This window comes from Miscanthus floridulus, chromosome 7 (genome assembly GCF_019320115.1).
Source record: "Miscanthus floridulus cultivar M001 chromosome 7, ASM1932011v1, whole genome shotgun sequence".
Lineage (NCBI taxonomy): Eukaryota > Viridiplantae > Streptophyta > Magnoliopsida > Poales > Poaceae > Miscanthus > Miscanthus floridulus.
The window spans coordinates 95,562,480-95,588,973 of record NC_089586.1 but is presented as its reverse complement, the minus strand read 5'-3'; the positions used below and the strand labels follow the sequence as shown (position 1 = coordinate 95,588,973).

Sequence of the window (26,494 nt, the reverse complement as noted above, 5' to 3'; positions counted from 1 at the left end):
ACCTAGCAATACACCCCACAGCGGCGGCGGCCACAGCCACACGGGATCCTAATTCCAAACAGCACTCGCCCTGTGCACGCTTTCTACCCTCCATCTCGTGGCGACGACTGGGCGGCCGCCGCCGCTGTCCAAGGTGCCCAGGTCTCCATCGGTCCCTCGCCAGGTCTTCTCCTGCCCTTCGCCGCCGACAAGCTCCGCCAGGTACGCCCACCCTTTCTCTTCCGTTCCTGCTGGGCGAAGCTGGAGCACCCAAACCCTAACTTGAGCCATTTGTCTCCGGATCTGATCAAATAGAAGTGTATACATGTATTCTATCTGCTAACTTCGTTTTTTTTTTTGCTACTGCTGATATCTTATGTTATCAAAGCAAGGCTAGTAAGTCATGTTCTGCTATTACAGGTTGCTGTGTTAAGTCCAGGCTTATCACATGGATTCAACACAAGATTTCCAACCCAGGACATTCTCTATAAAGTTGTGGCCGCCAAGTGAAAGCACACGGCTCATGCTTGTTGAGAGGATGACAAAGAATCTGTCCACAGAGACAATTTTCTCTCGCAAGTATGGCCTTTTGGGCAAGCAAGAGGCTCATGAGAATGCAAAAAGGATTGAAGAACTTTGCTTTGCCTCAGCTGATGAGCATTTCAAAAGGGAGCCAGATGGTGATGGGAGTTCTGCTGTCCAGCTATATGCAAAGGAAACGAGCAAGATGATGTTGGAAGTTCTGAAAAAAGGCCCAAGGACTACTGCAGAACTGGAGGCACCTGTAGCTGATACACCTCCTGTGCCTGCTGATGCACCTCTTGTGCCTGCTGATACTGTACTGGATATATCTGGCGGCAAGCGTGCTTTTATTGAGGCAGATGAAGCAAAGGAACTGCTGAGTCCACTCACCAAACCAGGAAATTCGTATAAAAGAATTTGCTTTAGCAACAGGAGCTTTGGTATTGGTGCTGCTAATGTTGCAGGGCCAATTCTTGAGGCAGTTAAGAATCAGCTCACAGAGGTTGATATCTCAGATTTTGTGGCAGGAAGGCCTGAGGATGAAGCACTTGATGTGATGCGCATATTCTCCAAAGCATTAGAGGGTTCTGTCCTGAGATATCTGAATATATCTGACAATGCTTTGGGTGAGAAGGGTGTCAGGGCATTCAGTGAGCTCCTGAAATCACAGGAATCCCTGGAAGAACTCTATGTGATGAATGATGGCATATCAGAGGAAGCTGCAAAAGCTCTATCTGAGCTTATTCCTGCAACTGACAAGCTCAAGGTTCTTCAATTCCACAACAATATGACTGGAGATGAAGGTGCTATGTATATTGCTGAGATGGTTAAGTGTTCCCCAAATGTAGAGAGTTTCAGGTGCTCAGCAACAAGGATCGGATCTGATGGTGGAGTCGCATTGTCTGAGGCATTAGGGAGATGCACTCGTCTGAAGAAACTTGATCTCAGGGACAACTTGTTTGGTGTTGATGCGGGGTTAGCTCTCAGCGAAACCCTTCCAAAGCTTCCTGATCTTGTTGAGCTTTATCTCAGTGATCTCAATCTTGAGAACGAGGGTACAAAAGCAATTGCCAATGCCCTCAAACAGTCAGCACCACAGTTGGAGGTCCTTGAAATGGCAGGAAATGAAATCAATGCCAGAGCAGCCCCAGATTTGGCAGAATGCCTAACGGCAATGCAGTCACTGAAGAAGCTGACCTTGGCTGAAAATGAACTGAAGGATGACGGTGCTGTGATTATTGCAAAATCATTGGAAGATGGCCACACAGATCTCAATGAACTTGATGTGAGCACGAACATGCTGCAGAGGGTTGGAGCTCGGTGCTTTGCGCGGGCAGTCGCAAATAAACCAGCTTTTGTGCAACTGAACATCAATGGAAATTTCATCTCCTGATGAAGGGATTGATGAGGTGAAGGAAATTCTGAAGGCTGGTAAGAAATCCCTGGATGTTCTGGGCTCACTAGATGAGAATGAACCTGACGGGGAGCCTGATGATGAGGAAGAAGAAGAGGATGCTGAGGACAATGAGGCTGAGCTGGATTCGAAGCTTCAGAGTGTGAAGGTCGAGCAGGATGATTGACCAAGTTGGTATTAAGGTATAAGTGCTGTTGATCCTTGGTTCCTTAGTTTTTGTTATGCAAAACCCATTATCTTGTGCAACCTGATTATAGATTAGAACTGCTCTTATTTATTCTGTTATGTTCAGGACATTGCTCCGTTATAAATGGGCTGATCTATAGATGCTACCTATTTTCCCAACAAGTCTTTTTGGGTGACTGCGCACTGGTAGTTGACCTACTACTATAGGTTGTTTCAGTGACCCTGCTTTGATCAGTAAATTCGCTTGCTAGGTCTGTACTATGTTCACTCTAATCACAGATTCCACCAGTTACCTGAATTTGACCAAGGGAAACATTAGCTGTGCTGATGCTGAAAATATTTCTAGGTTCATCTGTGATCGCATATAGTCCATGCTTGTTGGTTGATAATGTTGCTTTTGCTTGACTTTGTTTAGTTTGAATCTGCATCAAGGTGTATAGTTACATGCGCATATCATAGTCCTAAATGCTGTTGCTTTGTTGCATCTTGATGAACTCTTTGGAAAAAAAAAAGAGGGGGGGGGGGGGGGGGGGGGGGACTTACATTGTCTGTGGCCTTTTGCATCACCGGTAGAGAGGATGTTCTGGCCGTTCATTGGTACATAAACCTCTTGTTTCATTGATATAAACAGTTAATTACATCACTTTTCAAAGGATCTATGTGCTGTTCCCACATGGTAACCTTTTAAATCTCTTTCACGGGCCCTGATCTGTGGATTTAATCATGGACCGTGTGTCACAATATATACTTCCAGTAAAAATGTTAGTGCAACAATTTATGCTTCCAAGTTCCAGTAAAAATGTTAGTTCAGGAGCATTAGAAAACACACACCCTGCTTGTATCGACGCAGCTTTTCACATGACATCTGGTTTGCTTTGTATTTTTGTTCATCTAATGCAAGTTGGTAGTAAGATGTAAGCTAGTAGCAGAGTCTTGATTACCGTGGTTCCTAATCAGTTTTTGTTATGTAAAACCAATTATCTTGTGCGATCTCATTTCTGATTATAGATTATAACTGCTTATTCATTATGTTATGTTCATGACATTATTCCGTTATAAATGCTCTGATTTATAGATGCTACCTACTTTCCCAACAATTATTTTTGGGTGACTGCGCACTAGTAGTTGACCTACTATAGGTTGTCTCTGTGACCCTGCTTCGGTCAGTAAATTCATTTGCTAAGTCTGTACTATGTTCACTTTAATCACAGATTCCACCAGTTACCTGAATTTGACCAAGGGAAACGTTTAGCTGCCGCCGATGCCTCATTGGTGACAGTGAGCGCCGGAGGAAGCCACCACCTGGACCACTCACTTCACGATATGGCCGGCTTCCTGCATCATTTCTGCATCTTGTTTTGTAGAGTTGTAGACCCATACTCGTTATTTTCAATTGCATTATGCATAGATTTTAGATCGGGAAAAATCATACACATTTTATGAAGCCATGTGCTATGGCTCGAATATGCCAATCCGCTGTTCCTCAAATCATTGTTTCTTCAGAGCCTGGTAGGTCCAGAGGCTTCCTGCTCGACTCTATGTTTGCTTCTTCAGAGCCTTGAACGAATCTGTTGTTTCAAATGCATATGCCAATCCCCAGCAATGTCCGTTGTCCGTGGCCAGCACCTTTGAAGGCACCCCAGGTGGCGCCGTCCGTCATGGCGGGTAAAAGCATTCCTCTCCTCCCCTGCCCTGCAATCTTCTGCCCCATGCAGATCATGGAGGAAGCATGGCAGGGGTGTCTGCATGGTTCTTTAGAGTTGGGTAAGCAGCAAAGCAGTTCATGGATGGTTGGAGAACAATGGCCAGCTGAGCTGCTGCTCCTCATCAATCATCAGTTTGTATTTTTTCCATGCCTCTTATGGCCGTCTTCTTCGAAGGGCGGGCTTGGTGCAAACGGTAGAGTCTTACCGCCTGTGACCGGAAGGTCCTGGGTTTGAGTCGCGGTTTCTTCGCATTGCACAGGCGAGGGTAAGGCTTGCCACTGACATTCTTCCTCAGACCCCGCACAGAGCGGGAGCTCTCTACACTGGGTACGCCCCTCTTATGGCCGTCTTCCCTGGCTTCCAGTTCCGGAAGGCCTGGTGAGGCGTGGACAGATATGGCAATGGTGAGCTCCTACAGGAGCCTACTCCTTATTTACCAGTTTAAGGTTTCACTCTTCCTGTTGTTCCTTGTTTTCCTTTGTTTCTTCTACTGTCTCCAACAGCCTAGGCATACCACTACTTAAACCTAAAATGCGTCGTGCACAGTAAAAAATGCCGTCCAACAGAGTAGGCAAAAGAAGCACCTATTTTGCGTAGAAGGAGAGAGAGAACCCAAATTAGCGTCCTCTCCCTGTCGTCTCTCTCCTCGACCCAAATCTGGAGGCTCCCATCGTTGCTAGGAGAGGAGGCGCAGCCATGGCGGTGGCGCCATCATGGTTGAAGGAGGACGGGCGCTGCCATTAGATCTGCCCCCCAGAGGCTGCCTGCCGTCGGTGACCAAGGGGATGGGCCTTGCGGTGGATCCGCGAGGGGAGGTGGAGGGGCGACCGCCGTCGCTGCCATGGGGCCGCCGAAGCTCGATCCAGCATGGGGGCGAGGACCGTGGGGCTGTCGATTTGCCGGAGCTGGAGACGACGGGCCGGGGGGTGCTTTGCCGAGGACGCGGGGTTGCCGACGCAAGGGCAGAGGCGAGCTCGAGGGTGGAGGCCGGCTCGACGATGGGAGCGACCGAGGCTGGGGTGCCTAGGGCGGCGGACTCGCCGAAGAATGGGATGGAGGCGAGCTCCATGGGAGTGGCGCCCGGGCAAATGAGAGTCAGAAGTCAGGGCTCACGATGGAGGATGCGTCTGTTGTTGGAAATTGGAAAAGGGAAGTTTTGGGTCACACACCCTTTTGTTGTTCGCGACCTAAACGATTGAATGCGTCTCGTATTTAGGTTGGGGCTGTTGGAGACAGTCTTATCTTTTGTTGCTGCTGCGGCAGTTGCTTTGACTCTCACAAAATCACTGTGCGGTTGCTCAAAAAAAAAAAAACTGTGCGGACAGTCATCATCAGCTGCTTTCTGGAGACAGTTTCAATGTTGTTGCGGACAGCCATCATCAGCTGCTTTCTGGAGACAGTTTCAATGTTGGTTTTGAAATATGCTACTGTGATTTGCTCGTGTTTACCCTCGCTAAAGAAAGCCTGCGACCTTTATTTGTGTTGTCGAATCTGCAATCATGTACTGTATGATCTACTTGTAAAGGACGCGATGACTATTGTCATATTGTTGGACAATTTTTAAGTGAAAACTCCACGAGCTGAAAACAAAGTAATGAACGGACATTCTACTTCTGCATGGTGGCGTCGCGGATAATATGTCCTGGATCCTCATCGCGGATATACATTGTTTTCAAATGCATATGCCAGTCCCCATCAATGTCCGTGGCCAGCACCTTCGAAGGCACCCCTGTGGCAGCACCTGGAATTTGTGTGTTGTTTTAATTTAGTTAATGACTTTTACCACATTTTGTTAAAAATATATTAACATCTATAATACTAAACAAATACACTATCGATCGGATTTAATGAAATCAGTTTAACTATGTATAGATGTTAGAGAAGTTTAATTTAGGATAAAGCTAAAGTAATCTACAAATCCAAGTGAAAAAGTATTTTCCACGAGTGTCCATGTTTATTTTGCGTTGATTTTCTCCCTCCCTTGGAACTAAGGGCGCGTTTAGATTGGATTTGGGCTACTGTAGCATTTTCGTTTGTGTTTAACAATTAGTGTCTAATTATGGATTAATTAGGTTCGAAAGTTTCGTCTCGCGATTTCTCACCCAACTGTTTAATTAGTTTTTTTTTCCGTCTATATTTAATACTCTATGCATGTGCCATAAAATTCGATGTGACGTGTACCACGCAAAATTTTTTTGGAAACTAAACAGGCCCTAATACTCTTAGGTCAGTTTGTATGATGAGCTATGAACATTAAACAGGCATTAATGCATTATATGAAACAACGTATTTGTAGGTCACCACAAGGATATTCACCACATTTGGTATTTCTAAAATTTATTTATGCATACGAAACTGGCCTAGGATGAACGTATACGTCCTCGGTGGCGAAACTCACCCCGAAGGGCTGCCCAAATTCAGACCGCCGCCGCTCCGAGGTCGTCGTCCTCCACCGCTGCTGCCCTCTCCGCATCCGCAAGCGGGGGCCAGCACGCCTGGCCGCCCACGCCGTCCGTGCCTTGCCGCGCCTTACCCGCCGAACCAGCGCGCATCGCCGAGCGCCGCCCACCTGTGGCCACGACCTGCCCGACGCCGAGCTCCCCTAATCCGCTGAGGACCATACCCTGGATCTCCCTCGCCGCCCGGACGTGCTCCCACCTCTCAGTCAAGCAGCATCGCCTGGATCTTCCTCGCCGCGAAGCCTCTTGCGGCCAGGTGCGGCGGCGCTTGTGGACCGCCCTCGTCAAGTTGAGGTAATATCCGAAGCCCATCGAAACAATAAATTAGGATGCTCGTCAACTCTGTGAATGTCTATAGTATTAGCGTTAGATTTCATACTCTGAGGGAAGAAATTAGTATCATAGCTACTCGAGTCTGTTTACTTCTGAGCTTGCAACCAATTATAAGCCTAATGGCTGGCCAACTCCTTTTTAGAATTGGATACAGTTATGATTGCCTATGTTCGGCTGATTATTTGTTTTTTTTTATGAATGGCTGATTATTTGTTGTGACTCTACATTTATTCACAAGCATTAAGAAAGCTCTAGCGCATCTTAGCTATATATTTATTCTTTACTCCTTTTCATTTTCGAAAGACTTGTCCTGTGAGGAAATAAGTATATGGACATAATTAACCTGAATGGTACTCACATTAGAGGAAATGCTCTTTGGATGGTGAATGTTTATTTTTGTACCCACTGTAATAGTATTGTGTTGATCTTACAAGGAACTTGTATTGCCCAATGCTTGCTGGCAAACGGAGAATACTGATAGTGCCAAGTGAAAAGCCAAAGTCACAGCTTATACAATATTGATAACAATCATTTCATTTTTTTATAGTACTCCAACTGTATCCAGGAGTAGTATCTTTGTTGGAGTCTTGATGAAATAAGTATTTTATAATATTTATACTAGTGCATGCAACATTAATAAGACTTTTTTTTTGTATCATAGTATCCACAACTGTATGAGTATCCAGGGTTTCAAGAATCCTCATACATGATAGCACCACATTAAAAGCCAAGTGACAGACTAGTATCTCTGTTGGAGTCTTGAAGAAAGAAAGTATTATAACTTGAAACTATTTATAATTTTTATATGAAGTCATAACATTAAAGTCAAAATTCTTAAAATATGTCATAAACGTTGCGAGAAATGAGTTGGAGTACATTGGAGTGCATACTGTCGGGTGCTAGTATCATGCCTCGAGAAAAGTAATCAGCACAAATAAATGGACGGAAATGAGTTAGAATACAAATTTACAAGGGTGAAGGGACATGCTTGAGTGCAGTTGGTGCTTATGGTTATCGACTACGTTTATTACACTAAACACTTTGGACGGTTATCAGATACGAAAAGGAAATGTCAGTGGAGAACTTTTTTGTCATATCTAACTGATGCAGTTGGTGCTTCTTTCTTTGTCACTCTTATTCTGTTATTCTTATCCCACACTGTAGCAGACTAGACTAGAAATACTGGCTGTCGTCTCACGGTTTTGCTAGAGTTTATCTTCAAGTGGACTTTTGCTCACATTTGCTGATGTAGTGGCGTGAGGCAACTCTGAATTTTCAGCCATGGGCAGTTGATGGGTGACTCGCAAATGATAGAATGATGTGTATCTGTTCTGGTTCGTCGCAGCTCGTTGATGACAAGTCCTTAACTCCTTATCCTCGCATTCCTGCGAAACTCCTCTGTTAATGTGGGTGCACAAACTTGTAAGCCTTTAATGATGGAGCACAAACGAGGGCATTCTTTTTGGGGAAAAAACGAGAGCTGTTTGTCATAGATGGCAGATCCCTTTTAATATCTAGAATTGTCATGATATGTTTGATTGTAAATGAAGTAATCAAAACTTGTTTCTGATGCAAATACTGCAGTGGTAGTGCTTTCTTCCCCTTCTTTTGTCCATCTCTTGATTTGTACAGGATAAATCAATCTCTTTAATTTTATTGTAAGCATCTTGATTTGGTGAAACAATTGGTCATCTATCTACTTGACGTGTATAACAACAATTCTGTGCCCATTCTTTGTGCACAGCAGCTCATTTCTTATTATCATGTAGAGAATACCTTTTTGGATTCTTTATAGGCTGCAGAATGGGGCTCCTCTTGTTCAAATATACATTTTTGCTGTCTTTTTTTCAACTTTTGTGCTTCCAACTCGCATTGTTTCTTCTTGTTTATCCCTGCTTCACACATTATGCAAACCATATATGTATTAAATTATGCAAATGGCAACTTTTGAGATATTTTTTCTTATGCAAATGCCTTGTGATATCTCTATTGTAGGTCAACAAGTCAGGGTGTCGTCTTTGGAAACCAGATCGAGGTGAGAGTTCCATATACATAGATTTTTTTTGCTTCTCTATTGTAGTTATGGGATTAGATGTATAGAAAAACTGAGAAACATCACATATTTATGAGATTAGTTGAGAAAAATTGAGCCACACCATGTATGAGAATTCTATGTATATGTAATTAACTTTGCAACGTCTAAATATAATTTTGAAAGAATTCTTGTTATACTCTGGATATATGCGGCATGAAACATTTGTGAGAAATCTTTGACAAAGTTAGGACTCTATTTCTGTTATCGCAGCATCAGATGGAGAAGCAACTGAACACTCAAGGTGGGGAAGAACAACCTTCACCCCCGTTCGACAAATTTATTACACCGAGCCCTAGTGCAAGTGAGGGTTGGGAAACCGAATATGAGAGTGGTGAGGAGGAACTTACCTCGAGACTGAAGAAGAAACCTCATGGAAAGGGAGCAGATTTCAATCCTAAGGATGATGAAGAACACCAAAGTAACGAGGTATGGAAGCGCAAGTTTAGGTCCGATTCAATCCTCATGGGCTTAGCCAATAAGATTTAATGTTCTTATTAGGTCAAGTTATTTGATTTGTCGCTTTCTAATTAATGTTCTTATGCTCGCTAGATCCCACTAAGACCCTGTCTATTGGAATTCAACGAGGTACAGGGAACCTCTGTACCTAAGCTGATGCCTACAACGTCCTCAGAGAAGTCTAAGAGGAAACGAGGCCAGCACGGCAGACACCAGCTACCTACCAAGGTGTTTGCAATACACGAGGTCGGCAAAAAAGGGGAGCCCCTCGAGCCAGTCTCAGTGATTTCCAAGTTTAGTAATGCTTGTGGAGTGTTGGTCAGGGAAAGGGTGGACTTCAACATAGACGAATGGAAGAAGGTTGATGTTTTACTTAAGAATTCACTATGGGAAGAGATTAAGAGGAGATTCACATACCCACTGGACACCAATGAAGAGCTCAACAGGAGCTATGCATTGAGTACCTGTTCAAAAGCCCTGCGCCAGTTCAGGTGGAAGCTTAACCAGAAGTATGTTAAGAAGGGGGAGATGCCTTTTAAAGAATACGGGTTTATCACACAGGAAAGGTGGGACCAGTTTGTCCGATATCACACAAGTGAAGATGCTATGGACAAGAGTGAGAAGTTCTCCTTGCTAGCAAAGAGGAATCTCTACCCCCACCACCTTGGCAGTACAGGGTATGTGGTGAAGAAAAAGAAATGGCGGAGGGAAGAAAGGGAGGCAGCTGTGGCCGGCAAGCCTATAGAGTATGAGGGACTGAACGAGAGGACAAGGGACTTCCTCAAAGCCCGTAGGCCAAAGCTACTCGCGCAGGGGAAGAGTAAATTCAATGAGCCACAGACTGAGGAAGCGGAGAAAAAGATTCTAGCATTTGTTGCAGCCGAGCAAGCTGGAACATTTACTCCACATAGGGAAAAAGATCAGCTGTCGGCCGCGTTGGGCAACCCCGAGCATCGTGGCCGCGTCCGAGGCATGTCCTCGAGAATGAGCTGGAAAGACGCCTGGGCCATCAACACGGGCTCCTGTAGGACGCAACAGGGTTACAAGGAAAAGTTGATCCAGGAAACCAGTGAGGAAACAATGAGGGAAATTGTGATAGAAGAGATCCGTAACGTTCTGACAAGTGGTGACCCTAAGATGGTGCAACTGAGGTCACAGTTTTTGGGCAAGGCTAGCTCGATGGAACTAATGCAACGAACGCAACCGGACCAAGGCCTGTCAGTTCCTAGCAGCTCGGCGTCGACTGTGAACCAACCAGCTGATGATATCGTCTCATGTACGCCGTGCTCATTGCATATCCCGGTCGGCAGGAAGAAGCGGATGATGGCGGTGGCCACAGGCATGGCAATCCCGGGCCGCACGTTTCAGTGCCAACCCATCCCGATCGACTACGCCAAGGTCTTGGTGGTCGATGTCCATCCTAATCACCAGAGGCTTGAGATCGACTTGCCCACCAAGGAAGGCATCCGGTACTTGGGAGATGCCAAAGACAACTTAATACTTTGGAATAGGTACGACATCGTCCTTACTACTGCATCGCCGCCACTGCCTCCCATGCAGCTGGAGTGCGACAACGATCCTCCCCAAGGTCAGGCGTCGGCGTCTGGAAACGTGACAGTCGAGGGAGAAGCAGCAACCCCGTCATGAGACATCTCACTGTAAAGGATGGAGCAGGCACATCTGTACAGGCATGTTCTTCCTCGCAATCAGATATCTTTCTGCCAGCTCCAGGAGAGCATCTGATAGACGCGGAAGAAATCCAATCGATCTTACAAATACAAGCACAAAAACAAAATAAAAAAGAATGGGCAATTTTTTAATTTGAAAATTATTAATAGAGGCGGGCCTGGTGCAAGCGGTATAGTCTTACCGCCTGTGACCGGAAGGTCCCGGGTTCGAGTCGTGGTCTCCTCGCATTGCATAGGCGAGGGTAAGGCTTGCCACTAACACCCTTCCTCAAACCCCGCACAGAGCGGGAGCTCTCTGCACTGGGTACGCCTTTTTTTGAAAATTATTAATAGAGGCGGCAACCTTCGGCCGGCGGCTGCCTTAAATCGTCCGGCTATATTAACGAAGCGGCCTGCCCGACTGCCTCTGGAAATAAAAGACCATTTCATAGAGTCGCTCGGGTCGCCTGCCTCTGTTAATGGAAAACACCTGACTCTGCTAATGGAAAATATGTGCCTCTGAAAGTGCATTTTGTAGTAGTAACAACATAGTTCTACTTACATCATCATTTAGACAATTCCAAGTATGTTCTAGTTTCGGTTGAGGCTTCAAGCTTGTGTAGGCATTGGGGTTTCAGCAGGTAGTTATGCTATTATTAGAATCCAGAGGTGTTGATAAATCATCTGAGATAGTGCACCACATTCAGTTAATAGGGTAATGGAATTTTCATTAATTATGGACAAGGTATATGTAGTAGAAGTTTACACTAAAATGTCAGTACTGAGTACCTTTAGAACTTAATTAGATGTTATATTCTTTTATGAGATTATTGAGTGATTTATAGCAAAGACATACGTGGTAACTGAAATAAATTGGTTTTGGCAGGTTAAGGTACATCTATGGTCAAACGAATAGCAAAAGGTAAATGGTATTCAAACTACCTGACAAGTATGGTGGATCCATTAGTGAGAAAAATGTATATATCATATTAAGGGGTCTGATTTCTATGTGCATCGATGTTTCTCGTAAGACCTTATGCTTCTTTCTGTAATGTATGTATCAGAGTTGGACTCAGAACTACTCCCTACATTTCAAATTATAAAGACGTTTTGGCTTTTCCAGATCTATAATTTTTCCTATACATTTTAGATATACATTATGTCTAGATACGTAATAAGAATAATGTATCTAGAAAAGCTAAAACGTCTTATAAATTGAAATAGAGAGAGTACATTCTATCATATCATATATAAATAATCATTGGTTAAAGTAATGAATGAGTGTGAATCATTATAAGAAATGATTTGTGGTTATATGTTGTTGATCCAGATTAAGAACATTTGTCTTATGAAATAAGAATTGATAACTTATCCAACATTTGATTGTTATATTCACACAATATGAAGGTCTTTTTAGACACGTGTGCCGCTGTCTACTAGTAGTAATTAGTTATAATTTTTGCAGTGTATAAAGACTTGAGGAGACGACAAGCTAGAACCATTACATATTAAATATTCTCTCTATTTTAAATTATAAGCCGTTTTAGTTTTTTAGGTACAATAGCTTGTTTAGATATATAATTGTACTCTAGAAAAATTAGAATTCGTATCTAGAAAAATCAGAACATCTTATAATTTAGAGAGTAAAATGCACGCTAGGTTCTTAAACTTGTGCCATTTCTATTTGGGTCCTCAAACTAAAAAAGCGGTATCTAGGTCCTTTGATCTACTACGATCGCGTACCAAAGGTCCAAAGTCCGCCACGCCAGCACCAACATCCGGTGTGGCCAACTTTTCACAAAAAAGTTGACCCTATTCTCTTACTCACTCTAGTCCTTGCACTTGCCCTCCTTGGTACTTGTAGGGCAAGGAGAGGTGGCGCCAAGGGGGACGCGACGTGCGGCGACGCGGTTGCTAGGTGATGGGCTTGCAGCGCGTTGCCGCGGTCCAGGCACGAGACGGCGACTATAGCGCCCACGCGATGATTGGCAGCACGTATAGATGGGCATGCAGCCCGAGCTCGTCAGCCCGCCACGAGGCCCCAGGTCGTGCATGGGCCTTACCCCAGGCACAGACGTGCCGGCACGGCATGCCCTGGTCCAAAGAGCATGGCCCGGTGACGGCCCAGCCTGCTAACTCCCTTCCCATCCTCACGCCCCCACCCCCGAACCCTAACTCCCTTTCCCAACCCCCCCGTGCACGGCGCACGCGTAGCCCCCTCCCCACGCCGCACTGGTTCCTCTGCGCCACAGCCCCCTCCCTTCCCTCGCGTCGAGCAAGGCCACGAGGCTACCGTGAACGCAGGACGCCCCTCCCCTTCCCTCGCGCCGCACGACAGCCGAGCCGAGCCGAGCGTCTCCTCCCTCTCCGGCTCTCCTATCTCCTAGTGCGACCTCCTCACTCGCGGCGTCGACGGCCGAGCGCAGACGCCGACGCCCCCTTCCTCTCGTCGAGCGACGCCGCCAGAGCGAGCGCGCCGGCCCCGAGCTCTCCCCCAACGCTAGATCCAGTGTCAAGGGAGGGCTAGCTCGCCGCCGGCCACTAGGATGCTCGTGCTTCCTCCCCGTCCCGGCTTCCCCCTCGGCCTCTCTCTGGCTGCTCACGCACCGCCTCGTGGGCCCTGGGCCAGCCCGGCACTGGCTATGCCTGACGGGCCGGCCCGGCCCGAAAAACGGCCCAGCAGGCCATGCCTGGGCCGAAGGCTAGGCCTGCGTGCCTAAGAGGCACGGCCCGCTGGGCACGACATGGCGTGCCAGCCCGATGGCATCGGGCTATGACTGGCACGGGCCCATGCCGTGCCGTGCCGGGCCGGGCCGTTGCCCATATATAGCAGCACGCAGCCCATGGAAGCACTGGGGCAGCGAGGGCCTCCCTCCTGGTGCGCGCGCGGCGTCTCTCTCTTCCCCGCTCCCGTAGCAATGGAGACGCAGCAGCGCATGTAGCAGCTCCGAACGCCGATGGACCCGCTGGCGTCCTTCGCGTCGAGCTTCGTCTCGACCTTCTCGCTGACGTTCCTGCTCCTGCCGCTCCCCATCGCAGCGGCGCGCATGCTCACCTTGCTCCGCCGGCAGCCGGGGTGCCGGAGCCAGATGAAGGTGGCGAACTCGACGAGCATGCCCACGCTGTAGAGGAAGTTGGCGGCGGCCACGATGCTGTTGAAGCTGAAGGACATGCCCAGCATGATGGCGTTGGTGGCCACGATGCTGATCCAGGGCGTGCGGGACACGGGCGTGCGCGCCGCGGAGATGCGCGGAGCAGGCCCAGCAGCTCGCCTCCTGGAGCGCGTCACGGCCGCCATGCCGCCTAGCACCAGCAAGCTGGTGTTGGAGCAGGCGTTCAGGGAGGCCGTGGAGAGCTGCTCCGCGGCAGGCCGGTCTCCATGTCTGCGACCAAGGCGGCGCTGCACGTGCTTGTGCGCACAGCGGCGTGGGGCCGCAACCGCGTCAAGGCGGTGGACGCCGGCGCGGTGCCCGTGCTCGTCGACATGCTCTTCGACGATGGAGCGGAGCACCGCGCGTGCGAGCTCGTCCTGGCGGCGCTGGACCGCCTGTGCGAGTACGTGGAGGGGCGCGCCGACCGCCGACCTGGTGGTGGAAGGCGGTGGCCACGGACAAGGCGGTGAGGGTGCTGCGGTCGGTGGTGAGGCACGCGGCGACGGCAGCGGCGGTGTCCAGGGTGCACGCGGTGCTGCTCCTGGAGCTCGTCATGGCCGCCATGCTCGGGACACACGTTTGTGGAGCTTAGACAAGGGGTTTTGTGTGAAAAGTTGGCACTGTCACGTGTCCTAGTGCCACTGTGGCATGGCCACGTCGGATGTTGGCACTGGCGTGGCGAATGTTGGACCTTTGTTACGCGGCCGCAGATCAGGAGTTTAGATAGGGTCTGGCAGGTACGTGGCTTCTCTGAAAATGGCTTCGATTTTGGTTCTCTAAAAAAGCAGCTTCTCTAAAGGAGTTGATGTCGTTTTAGAAAATATTTGGTAAAATGGCTCCTTCGCACTAGACGACGTGAACTCATAGCAAGGAGCCGCACGAAACTCGTTTTTTAGCTTCTCCCGCGCAAACAAAAAAATGGCTCCGGCTCTTAACCGACTCTCCATGCGAAGCCTTTTTCAAAACAGACGTTTGACACAGCTCCTGTAGGAGCTGGAGCTGAAGCCCCTCAGAGCCCTGCCAAAGAGGCTTATAGTCGTTTTCTCGGTGTGCATTTTAGAAGGTGTTTGGGATTGCTCCGCTCCATATTTTTTAGCCAAACGGTTTTAACTCCACGCACTCTGCTCGAGGAAAAATGGTAGAATTGTGAGAACACCTAAAGAGATACTCTACAAATTCTAATTTTTTTTAAGCTACTCTACAGTAAAGCTTGTAGAACAGAATTTGTGGAGCAATTTCAAACACCCCTTGATCTAATTCGAACAAAGGCGCGCAGTCATCGATAGCAGCCGCGGCATCGACGCGTCTGGATGTGATGGATCCTGACTTCCTGAGGCAATGAGCTCCATACACCTACACGTGGTATCTGACTTATCATAGCATTGACCTCCGAATTTGTAATGATGGTGGAATATTGAGCAGCACCATCATTAGTCCTTTAGACATTGTTTAGATCACCTCTAAATTCAAGTTTTTTTACTCTTTTTTTGTCGCATCAATTTTTAGACGCATACATGGAGTATTAAATGTAGGTAAAAAAAATAATTAATTGCATAGTTTTGTTGTAAATCACGAGACGAATCTTTTGAGCCTAGTTAATCCATGATCGAACAAAGTTTATCAAATACAAACGAAACATGCTATAGTGTCCAGATTACAAAAATTTACAATCTAATCCGGGCCTTAGTAGTCAGTTATGCTCGCGCCTCGCGGGAAGCAACAGCGACTTTGCTCAACTGTACATGGTAAGCAGGAGAGATTTTTCTTTTTCTTTTTGAGAGGGAGGGAAATTTTGTTTGTTGCTTGTGGGCGGTGGAGTACCAAATTTGCTTAACAGGCCCAAAGGCTGAATCCCAGAGCCTGTTAACGTGGGGCTGAATCCCATAGCCCATTAACGTATTTTTCAGCCCATTAGGGTTTGAGAAGGTAACCTAACAAACCGCTAGGCAAACACCCACGGCGGCTATAAATTGCTCCCCCCTCCGCATCATTCCAGCACCGCCGCCGCCGCCGTCACATTCGATTCCTGCTCGTTTCCTTTCGATTTTGATCGCTGCGCTGCTGGTTTCCTTCGATTTTGGTCGCTGCGCTGCTCGTTTCTTTCGATTTTGATTTAATATGTTGATAGCCTGCCTTCGATGCGCTGTGATGTTCGTTTCTTTCGATTTTGATGTAATACGTATGTTGATAGTCTGCCATCGATACTGTTGATATTGCGGTTGGCTTCGTCATCTGGTCGCTGGGATTTTCGGTCTCCGACCGGTTGGTTCCCAGTAGACTCGTTCCCTTGAAGCAACATCGCCCTGTTGTATCCTGAGCTCGCTTTCACACTGTGTCCTCGGATTTTCCCGGCGCCGCAGGGCACGCGGCGACTCTTACATACATTACTAATCCAAAACCGCTTCAAATCATCGATCTTGTAGTTCTAAATTTTGATTCCTGACTCGAATTTTTTTGTGAAAAGGGGACAAATATTTGGTGGTTCGTGCTGGCAACCGTGATGAGTCCTACAGACCTGTAATGACTCCTGCGGAGATGATCGCATGGTCTTAAGAACATCTAAGGGACTGAGTTGTCTTTGGAGTAATCCATCACTAGGTTTTCTTCAGGGTTTGCTCTTGTTGTCAGTGAATTGTTACAGATCCCTCTTTTTTTGTATGGCTTCTCTTGATTTCATTGTGCTTGTGAGCCTTTTATGGTTTGTGGGCAGTGTTGAGAATGTGAAGCAAAAATGATTGTTCCTCTCGCTATCCAGCGCGGAATTCTTTTGATGCGATTGGACGTCGAGGAACTAAACTTGTTTTTTTGAATGCTTTTCTTCGTGCCAATTTTTTTTTTGCAAAAATTAATGCCAAATTTTTTAGATGCCCTGTTCTTTCCCCTAAAAGAAATGACGCAAGCAGAACAGAAAATTGCTCTATTTTATTAATTGAACGGAGCAAACACACTGAAACTGGGCAAATAGCAGTATTATACTGAAAGAACACATCAAATGTTACCTGAAACTGAACAGAGAAAATCGTATACTGTATAACACAACAAAAACCAGACGCGAAGATTCGTTCTGATTAAAAACATTTTTTCCTGTAATTATAAATGAATATTGGACAACGGAGAAGAGACTCTCGACGACCGCATTGCTATCCTCGAAGTTAACACGAATTGGACAACGGCCCCTTCGAAGTCAACACGATTGGTCCAGTGATCCATTCATGTCACTGATCCACATTCTTGTCAGTGATCCATTCATGTTCTCGTATGTATGGGCTCTCAATCGGCTCAAGGCCAGGCCGGACGTTCCAGATTCAGAGGCAGGCTGCAGTGCACCGATGGCGGCCCGATTGAAGTTATCTATAGTGTTTTAACAAATGAGCGAAGAGTACTTTTTAACCTAAATTGGTCCATCCAGTTGCGACGAGAGGTGAAGAAAAGACGAGCCATAATTTCTCTTCAGGTCGTGCGTTAGTGCGTTCGTGGCATGGCTTTAGCCCTAGCGTGCACGCTGCGCCAACGCGGCTGCCGGCTGCCGTGCAAAAGAAATTCTCCAGTTGCCGTCCGGTTCCCACGGCAAATCGGCACCTCCCGCTCGCGTATAAATTGGCCGGGCCGGGTTCGGCACCGAAAGTTCGTTCACAGCTGTCTAGTTTTTTCTGGAAACAACAACATATCCGTCTTCTTTCCTTTCCCCATCTAGCTCCGCGCTCGGACAACTCTGCAAGCCGCACGCACATGGCTCTCGAGAAGGCCAAGGAGATCGTCGCCTCCTCCCCCGTCGTCGTCTTCAGGTCTTGTCCATCAAATCTTTCTCTCTTTCTAGTACCGCACTTGCAAAACGAGTGCAACCTTCGTGTTGGGCAATCTGCTACATAGGTGATATATCCTGTAGTTATCTGGTAGCAGGTTTCTTTTCTCCCTTCCAAATTTGCAATCGTTCGAATTTGCAATTGATTGGGACAGAATAAATAGTTTTGCGTGGTACAGACAGATGAATTGGGGCTGGGTGGATAAGGAAATTGGTTGTCATTTCTCCTTGTAGCTTGAACTTTGCCTCAACTTTGTGCCAAACACTGAATATATTAGTTTTGCAGTATTGGGTGTATAGTATAGATTGAAATCCCCACTATTCCTAAATGGGTAAGGTACCACTTTTTATCTTTCACATTTTTTTTCAGGACTAATTCTTACCCTCCCCTTTTACTATCAATATACATGCCTCCTCCCTTATAAAACGAAAATAAATACATGTTTCCTCAGTTGGTTTGTTCTTTGTTTTATGAGGGAATTCTCTACTTGTTTGTGATGATAGCAAGTGATTTATGAATATATTATTATCAGTCTACCCATTCATTATGATGAAGTGCCATAAGAAAGAAAAAACAATGAATATTGTTGTGCCATAGAACAAACTATTTGTATTATTTGAAGTGTTAGAATTGCTCCATGAGTGTAAAATGAATGAACTATTTTGTTGGTATAGTTATACTAATTCAAATGATAATTATCTTTTATTCTTCGTATAAAAATTCCCTTATGTTTTAATCTTATATATGCTTATACTAATTCAAATGATAATTATCATTTATTCTTTGTATAAATAAATTCCTTATGTTTTAATCTTATGACCACAGCAAAACTTACTGTCCTTACTGCACCCGAGTGAAGCAATTGTTAGGACAGCTGGGGGCAAGTTACAAGGCTATTGAGTTGGATGTGGAAAGTGAGTATTTTTCTTAATTTTAGTGTACTGATTTATTTTTGGTTCACTTCTATACTTCAGAATAATCTGATTCTCAATAGTCATAAAATAAACCAACAAATGAAGGGTAAGGTTTACGATATCAAATGATGATGGTTGTAGAAGCCACTGGTAGACTCTTATCAGCTCATCTATCAACTGAAAGATATTACAAAAGTTAGATCTGATAAAACCGCAACGCTGAAAGTATCCATGAACTAATGAACACACTACCATTCAATCAAATTGGAGATTAGTTCAGTATTTCTGCAAACCATGTTTGGAGTAATCTCTTTAATATTTTTAACACGGTGCGAAATGATTGCTCCTCGATTGATTAGATCATCTTAACACAATTACACCAATGAATATTGTGTGAATCTGTAAATGTGACCGAACACTGTGAACATTACATGAACCATTTTAACATGTCTCGAGCACTCGAGATAACAAACTTAGGCATTCTATGAGAACTGTTTGCTGAATTATCATTTTAATCACTGTGCGAAGGTGATGGCGCTGAGCTGCAATCAGCTCTCGCTGAATGGACTGGTCAGAAAACAGTTCCCAATGTCTTTGTGAAAGGGGAGCGCATTGGTGGCTGTGACGGTGAGTTTACCTTCTGTAGTTCTGTCGATGTCATTCTCGCATGCTCGTACTGATCTCCAACTCGAAGAAACCAAAGTTGCTGTTCACTTTGTTTCTCATTTGCATCTGAATTGTGTTTTAATGATGTATTTACCGCCTGTTGAGCAGCAACCATGGCAATGCATGACGGTGGGAAGCTGGTGCCTCTGCTGAGCGAGGCTGGAGCAATTGCCACTGCCACGGCCACTGCAACTGCCACTCCGTCTTTGTAGACATGTTTTACAGAGTCGTCCGCTCGATTGGTGGCTATATGCAAGTGTTGTACGGAGTACTAAACTCGTATACGTAGTAATAAATAAAGATGAATAAAGACCTAGACATTTCTTCATGTCGACTGTATTTTAAGCTTTTGGTTTTCTGCTGAGCGAGCCTCTCTGCAACTCTGTATGCACTACCTCATCGTCTGGACTGCGAGCTCAATGCGTACGCCTCTCAATTTTCGTCTCAGTAAAGTGTGCCGTGTGATTTGTGTCACCTAAATTTGTCATCTGAAATGGTGACTGTATGAGACGCTGTAGACCTGCTGTGCAAAAAAAGTCAATACCAATTCACGTCTCATCGACTAAGCTGAAAGCTGACACCATCAGGTTTAACTCGTGAAAGTTGACACCATCAGGTTTAATTAAACTCGTGAAAGTTGACACCATCAGGTTTAATTAAACTCGTGTAATAAAGTTCCTAGGCTGAAAACCTGATACCGCAATGGTCGACACGTAGTACTCGTGAGCTTGACACCTGAGTTGACCCATGCGCATCCGCAGCATCATCTCCGCTTCTGGCCCATTGCCGATTTGGCTGCCGGGATTTTGCAATTGCATCTCCGCACCGCAACAAACCTTCTGGATCGTCAAGATTGGACGCACAAAATAGTGGAGGGCCCCGCGTTCATGAGCCGCCACCATCGCGGGCCACTCGTCTCCGATCGGCAGAACGAAAGAGCTCGCCATACAGCTGCCCGATTCCACTGGGGCCACTCGTCCCCAAAGCCTCCGCCGCGGCCGCGCCGGCGAAATCTTTTGCTCGTCACGACGGGAACCTAGCGTACACGCACGCCTGTAAGCCCTCTAGCCAGCGGCGGCCGCGTAGTGATCTAAAACGAGGGGCGGGGAGGCGGCCACCGTGGCGCCCGCGCCGGCGCGCGTGGGGCGGGGCACCGGAAGGAGATGAGCGCGAGGACGTGGCGCCTGTGCCCGTGGCCCGCCTCCGGTCCCCTCTCGTTTAGTTCCACCATCACCCGAAATCTACGAGGCCCATGCCTGGCCCCACCTAGCCGGTCTGTCCGTCTCCGTAACACGGTCCAGCAACCCGAATCGTGGGGCGTGGGTATAGTTGTCCATCGGGCCGGCCCGATCCAGCACGGCACGGGCACATGCCAGGCACGGCCCGTATGTGGTCGGGCCGGCACGACATGCCATGCCTCCACGAGCTTCGTGTCTGGCCTTCGGCCTAAGCACGGCGCTACGGGCTAAAATTCGTGACCTTAACACAGTTCAAAATGTTGCTTCCATCGCACTCTTCTCAATTTTCACAGTTGCACATATTCATTCACACTCATTCACAAGCCATTAACCCAACTCATTCACAATCACAATCACAAATATAACATTTCAAACTTGTCACAGATTCTAAGTTATAACTTCTAAACAAAAGCACCAAAGGAGACAAAGACAATTAAGATAAAAGAGCTATTTATGCAATGTTGCCTTATTAAAAACATTTTTAGGTAAAACTCACCCTTATGAGAAACCCTAGAAAAAGTGCAGCACAACTCTTATTTAAGTCTTCCATCATTGTTCAATGGTCTCATAGATCACAAAATACAGATAACTGAGACAACAGATAACTCTCTCCTCTCTCAACTCTCAAGTCTTACACTAAGTACCAGCAACAGTCCCAGATGAACCAGTCCCAGATGTACCAGCAGTAGCAGCAAACCCATATGTATCTTCATCAAGATACAGATTCTTGAAGGAGTCTTCCAACTCTTGGTTGTCAATCATGCCATGGCGCCCTCGACCACGGAGGGCTCTCCAGCACCGTTCCTCAACGGTGCACGGGGCCGCCTAGGTCGCTCTAAGCCACAAGTGGAGCTAGAGGACGACACATCGGCTACCGACCTGCGCAAAAGATAAAGGAGGAGGAAAACAACAGATCAGAGACGAGAAATCAAGAATAAAAGAAAAGGGTTAGGGTTAAGGTTACCTACCTGCACAACCGGAGCCCGGTGCGGGAGAAGAAGACACACCGGTTAGCAAGGACGGCGAGCGGCGGAGGAGGGACAGATGGGGACAACGAACTAACATAGTCACCGAGAGATCTAGAGGGGAAATAGGGAGATGCAGAGAGGGAGGGGATCAGTTAGGAGGAGTGGCTCGCCGGCGACAGGCGGATCGAGGTCACTAGAGTCGGGGTCGGGGAGGTCGAACGCCAGCAAACGAGACGTCAAGGCAAGAGCGGCGCGACGGTGGGAATGAAAATGATTTAGGGTTAGGGTTCGGGGTGAGGGAGAGCGGCGCGGCCGTGGCTTATATACGCGGGGGAGCGCGCGGGGGCTAGGGAGCCATTGGGGCTGGCCGGCTGGGCCGCTTTGCCGCTGGGCCATGGGGGACTGGGGATTGGGGAAGCCTCGGGCTGCTGCCGGGTCGACCTCTGAAAGTTGGGCCGTGCCGTGCCAGCCCGCGAGCTTGAGTAGCGACCTAGGCATGGCTTGCTGCCCCGGGCCAGGCCAGCCTGGGCCCGCAGTCTATCGGGCTAGGCTATATTTGGGCCGGACCAAAATTACGGGCTTCGTACCGGCCGTGGTATGGACATTTATAGGCGTGGGCGTGGCTCCACCTTGGCTTTTTACGAATTGCACACGCACTACCGATGGCCGACGAGGATTAGATATTTCAGCGACGGCTGGTTGGCGGACACGTAGCCAAAAGCGAAGCGTTTAACGGAGGCGAGCTAGATATTTTCGCCACTGCTTTGCTGGGCCCCCGATCCGATCCGCTCATGCTCAGCTGCTGACGTCGGGACGGGCGGCCAAGATCGCGCGGCCGGCTCGCCCGAGCGCGCCCAGCCGTCGCTTTGCTTTTATTTTACTCCGCGACCGCGGCGCCGCGGCTCTGGCTTCTCCCCGTCCTCCTCTTCTGTGGGATCGCCCCGCCGAGCGAGGCCCTCTCGCTGGCTGCTGCGTGCCCCAACCCAACCCCACTACTCGCTGAGGAAAGCGGAAAAAGCGAGGAAAATATCCTGCTCCAGCGAGCGAAGCACCGCAGGCCGCACCGCAGCAGAGAAGAGTGGACGCCATCGCCCCGCCACCGCCGCCGCCCCTCAATAGATTAGGCGCGGATAATGGTGCGGGCCGGACCGCGACGGGCGGAGCAGGGCGCCGCGGCCCCCGGCGGACCCAGCCGCCGCCGCTGATAGTAGTATACCTGCTCATCAGCCATCTGCAGGCACGCGCGGTGGTAGCTCGCGAGGGGCCCGGGTTGATTGGCGGTACCGGCGGCCGCAGGGATGGAGGAGGAGGCGTCTGCAGATCCACGGACCGCTTCGTCGTCCTGCGCCTGTGTCTCTGGTTCCCGCCGCTGCTGAATCCGACGCTTCGGTTCCTGTCCCCAGTCCCCTTGGCGGAGGCGTGGTTGGTGTGCTTGGGGTTTGGGTATGGTGGGCGGCGGCGAGGGGGATCGCGTGGGCGGCGGCGGTGTGGGGGTTGGGGGAGGCCAGCAGTTCGTGGACCGGAGCAAGGTGAGGATTCTTCTCTGCGACGGCGACGCCACCAGCTCCCGGGAGGTGCTACGGCTCCTCTGCAACTGCTCATACCATGGTTAGTCTTTAGTCAACGTTTGCACCCCCTGTACTTGGTTTAATGGTTTCTCTAATCGTTGGGATTTCCCGATTTAGGATTGTGTTTGCTTCTCACTGCGGGCTTAATCATCAGTAGTAGAGTACTATACTACCAGGCTTCTAATGATAGGAATCTGTTGGGCCCATGTCAGTGGTGGACGCAGGATTTTAAAATTGGGTGTACAATACTCTAAAGCTAGTCAATAAAATTTCAATCAAGAAAACATAGTTCATAAATTCAGATGATAAAGTAGAAGTAGTTTTTCGAATTTGTACACATCAGCCGTTCTAGGAGCTTGGACACGAAGTAAGAAAAAAAATGTAAAATAATTTTTTAAATTCAAAACAAAACTTGGATAAGGTTGCCTAAATTTCATGTAAATTGAACAAATATAAATACTTCATAATTATCACAAAATATGCATAACCAGGGGCGGATTTAGGGTGGGGTGGGCGGAGCTCAAGCCCCCCTACTGCTTTTGCGTTAACGGAACCCTTTTTTAGCCCCTCTTAATTTTTACGACATAGAAGAAAGGAAGGAGGGACTCTAAAGGTTGAAGATATGATTTGAGCCCTCTATTCTATAAAATATATCTGCCATAGCCAGCGTGGCTCCCTTTGCATCGCTGCTAGTGTCATGCTTTGCTGAATTGCCGTCTGGTGTCTACTTTCTTGCACACCATGTGCCGGGCCGCCACCCAATGATGTTGGCGCCGTCACAAATGACAAACTCAATGGTTACATGCGTTCACTTGGGCGAAATGGTAACTAGAGCGCATACTCAAGGAAAGGAATCCAGGGCTATTTTTGTGTGTTTGGGTTCAAATTAACACCATGTGTAATACATGGTAACTGTAATTTTGTTGCAAAAAATATTGGGTGTACATTTGTACACCCATGTCCATATACTACGTCCGCCCATGGCCCATGTGTGCTTACTGCTTACTGTTGTGATGGTGAACTTTCTTTTTCAGTAACTTGCGCCAAGTCTCCGCGGCAGGTGATCAATATTCTCAACTACGAGGGCGGCGAGATCGACATCATCCTGGCTGAGGTTGATCTGCCGGTCTCCAAGTGCCTCAAGATGCTCAAGTACATTGCCAGGAACAAGGACCTGCGCCACATCCCCATCATCAGTAGGCTGCCTTCCTATCCTGTGTCTTGTGCCGATTACTGTGATGTGCTTGCTGTGACCATCCTCCCTGTTTGATGGAACTGTGCAGTGATGTCCAACAGAGATGAGGTATCTGTTGTTGTCAAGTGCTTGCGGCTTGGTGCGGCCGAGTACCTGGTGAAGCCGCTGCGCACGAATGAGCTGCTGAACCTCTGGACCCATGTGTGGCGGCGGAGACAGATGGTAAAGGGCACTATGCTGATTCACCTTAGCCTCTGCGTTGCTCTAAGCTGAGATGCTTGTAGGCGTTGCTGTACCTGCATGAATTATTCTTTAAATTGAGTACTGGTGTTGGCAGCTTGGTTTGCCCGAGAAAAACTTCTTCAATGACAACTTCGAGTTGGTGCTCTCAGAACCTAGTGATGCCAATACCAATAGCACCACCCTCCTCTCAGACGAGACTGACGATAGGCCTAAAGAAAATATGAATCAAGAAACAGGCACCTCAAATCAACTTGAATACGAGGTAATGAACCCAACATTCATTTGGAAGTTTGTTGCAGTCCAGATATTCTTTTTGCTGTTTTAGTATAGTTCCATTTCTGCTCTTTGATGTTGCCACAAAGATCTGCCCTTTTGGCTCTATATATGTTGTATGTTGATGCGATGCTAACAATATACTTGTTTAAATGCCCTACCATTTCTTGGCGTGTTTCAGTCTAATCCTTCTGTCACTGAGCCTGACCAGAGAGACAAGATGGAGGGTGTACCAGGCTCTGTCCTAGATGCCAGTCAAGCATGTAAGATGTTTCAGTCGGACCTTTATTCTGCCTGTAATTACTCGTCTTCCTTTTTTATTGTTAATCACTTCTATTTCTCCATCTGTTTTCTGATTAATTATTTTAATTGCCAGCCTTTCCGGGAAGAATGTTTTCACACCCTATAAAAACGAACCTGAGGATTGCTGAGTCGTCTGCATTTCTAGCATATGTTAAGACAAGCACACCAACCACCAGCTCATTTGATAGCGAATTACAAAGAGGTGGCAGTCGGTTAGATTCTTTGGATAACCAGGGTAATTGCTCTAGTGCAACCGATAGAAGTGACACCGGTACTGATGTAAATATTCGAAATAAAGAAGCTTTTGAGATGCCTGTGCAGTACCCTATGGTATGCTTTTCTTCCTCTAACATACATATGGAGCGAAGCAATGAAGGCCATAATGATACTTCAGGAACTCCACCTGTATACCATTTCCCATTTTATTATCCAGGGATGGTAGAGCACAACATGGCAGTTTCATCAGTGCAAAATTTTCAAGCAAACATGAACAATGCTCAAGCACACACACCACCAACGATGCTTCCTCAGTACAATGTTTATCCTCAATGCCATGGTTTACCTATGATATCATCATTTCAGTTTAATCCTGCTGGCATGAATATGCACTTAAGTTCAAGTCACTTACCGACGCAAAATGTGTGGTCATCGGCATCAAGCACACCAATGCCTGAGGAAACATGCAATCGCTCTGAAAGGAGGGCTGCAGCACTTGCCAAATTCAGGCAAAAAAGGAAAGAGCGCTGCTTTGACAAGAAGGTGAGGTATGTGAACCGGAAGAAACTTGCTGAAACAAGGCCTAGGGTGCGAGGTCAATTTGTTAGACAGGCAAGCAATACAGATATCACCAGCACTGGAGATGATATCTCTGAAGACGAAGATGACGATCCATCGTCCAGGGAGGTAGATATGGTTTCCTCTCCAGAGTAGTGGAGAGGTCCTCTATGTGAAAAAAATAGAGTGCAGATGATTACTGCTCACTTTGTTACAACTCAGTACACCTAGGCAATACATTCTTCTACTGGCAACAAGGCAATACACCCTTTTTGCTCACACACAGTATAACCTTTTTTGTCCCCAAACAATGTGGCTGTTACTCTGGTTACTTCAATGGAGAAATCATCTTTTGATTAAGTGTAGTTTAGTTTTGCTAGTTATTGATGCACAGGCCAGTCTAATCAATATGGTCTTATTGCAGTATAATCTTTGCTTTTTTGAGGTAAAACAGGGCTATTATTGTACATTCCGCCTATCATAAGTTGGTTCTACATTTTGGTTTCCTATTCCATGTGTGTTTCCTATTACGCCTACACCCCGCGCACAATTTGGTCTGAGACGAAGGATCCATTTCTGG

The 26,494-nt window shown here is 47.2% G+C and overlaps 3 protein-coding genes, 1 non-coding gene and 2 pseudogenes across 4 annotated transcripts; all 6 read left to right on the top strand.

Moving 5' to 3' along the window:
* Window positions 1–34: 34 nt before the first annotated feature.
* LOC136467355 (RAN GTPase-activating protein 1-like) lies at window positions 35–3,638 on the top strand (annotated as a pseudogene).
* Window positions 3,639–6,160: 2,522 nt separating this feature from the next.
* LOC136463873 (uncharacterized) lies at window positions 6,161–11,963 on the top strand. The gene is made up of 5 exons (XM_066462845.1): window positions 6,161–6,560; window positions 8,595–8,634; window positions 8,905–9,120; window positions 9,244–10,838; window positions 11,704–11,963. Exons 3-4 carry the CDS (start codon window positions 8,911–8,913, stop codon window positions 10,795–10,797), a joined length of 1,764 nt encoding a protein of 587 aa, XP_066318942.1. The 5' UTR covers window positions 6,161–6,560; window positions 8,595–8,634; window positions 8,905–8,910; the 3' UTR covers window positions 10,798–10,838; window positions 11,704–11,963.
* A 4,496-nt stretch (window positions 11,964–16,459) lies between these two features.
* LOC136468345 (small nucleolar RNA SNORD25) lies at window positions 16,460–16,546 on the top strand (annotated as a pseudogene).
* Window positions 16,547–16,626: 80 nt separating this feature from the next.
* LOC136468324 (small nucleolar RNA snoR136) lies at window positions 16,627–16,768 on the top strand. The gene has a single exon (XR_010761830.1). It is a non-coding gene; the product is annotated as a small nucleolar RNA snoR136 (small nucleolar RNA).
* A 472-nt stretch (window positions 16,769–17,240) lies between these two features.
* On the top strand, window positions 17,241–19,680 carry LOC136463872 (glutaredoxin-C4, chloroplastic-like). Its single transcript, XM_066462844.1, has 4 exons — window positions 17,241–17,754; window positions 18,598–18,686; window positions 19,215–19,313; window positions 19,461–19,680. Exons 1-4 carry the CDS (start codon window positions 17,699–17,701, stop codon window positions 19,562–19,564), a joined length of 348 nt encoding a protein of 115 aa, XP_066318941.1. The 5' UTR covers window positions 17,241–17,698; the 3' UTR covers window positions 19,565–19,680.
* A 2,783-nt stretch (window positions 19,681–22,463) lies between these two features.
* Window positions 22,464–26,274, top strand: LOC136467354 (two-component response regulator-like PRR1). Its single transcript, XM_066466037.1, has 6 exons — window positions 22,464–23,166; window positions 24,161–24,322; window positions 24,410–24,543; window positions 24,659–24,826; window positions 25,019–25,100; window positions 25,214–26,274. Exons 1-6 carry the CDS (start codon window positions 23,004–23,006, stop codon window positions 26,068–26,070), a joined length of 1,566 nt encoding a protein of 521 aa, XP_066322134.1. The 5' UTR covers window positions 22,464–23,003; the 3' UTR covers window positions 26,071–26,274.
* Window positions 26,275–26,494: the final 220 nt, after the last annotated feature.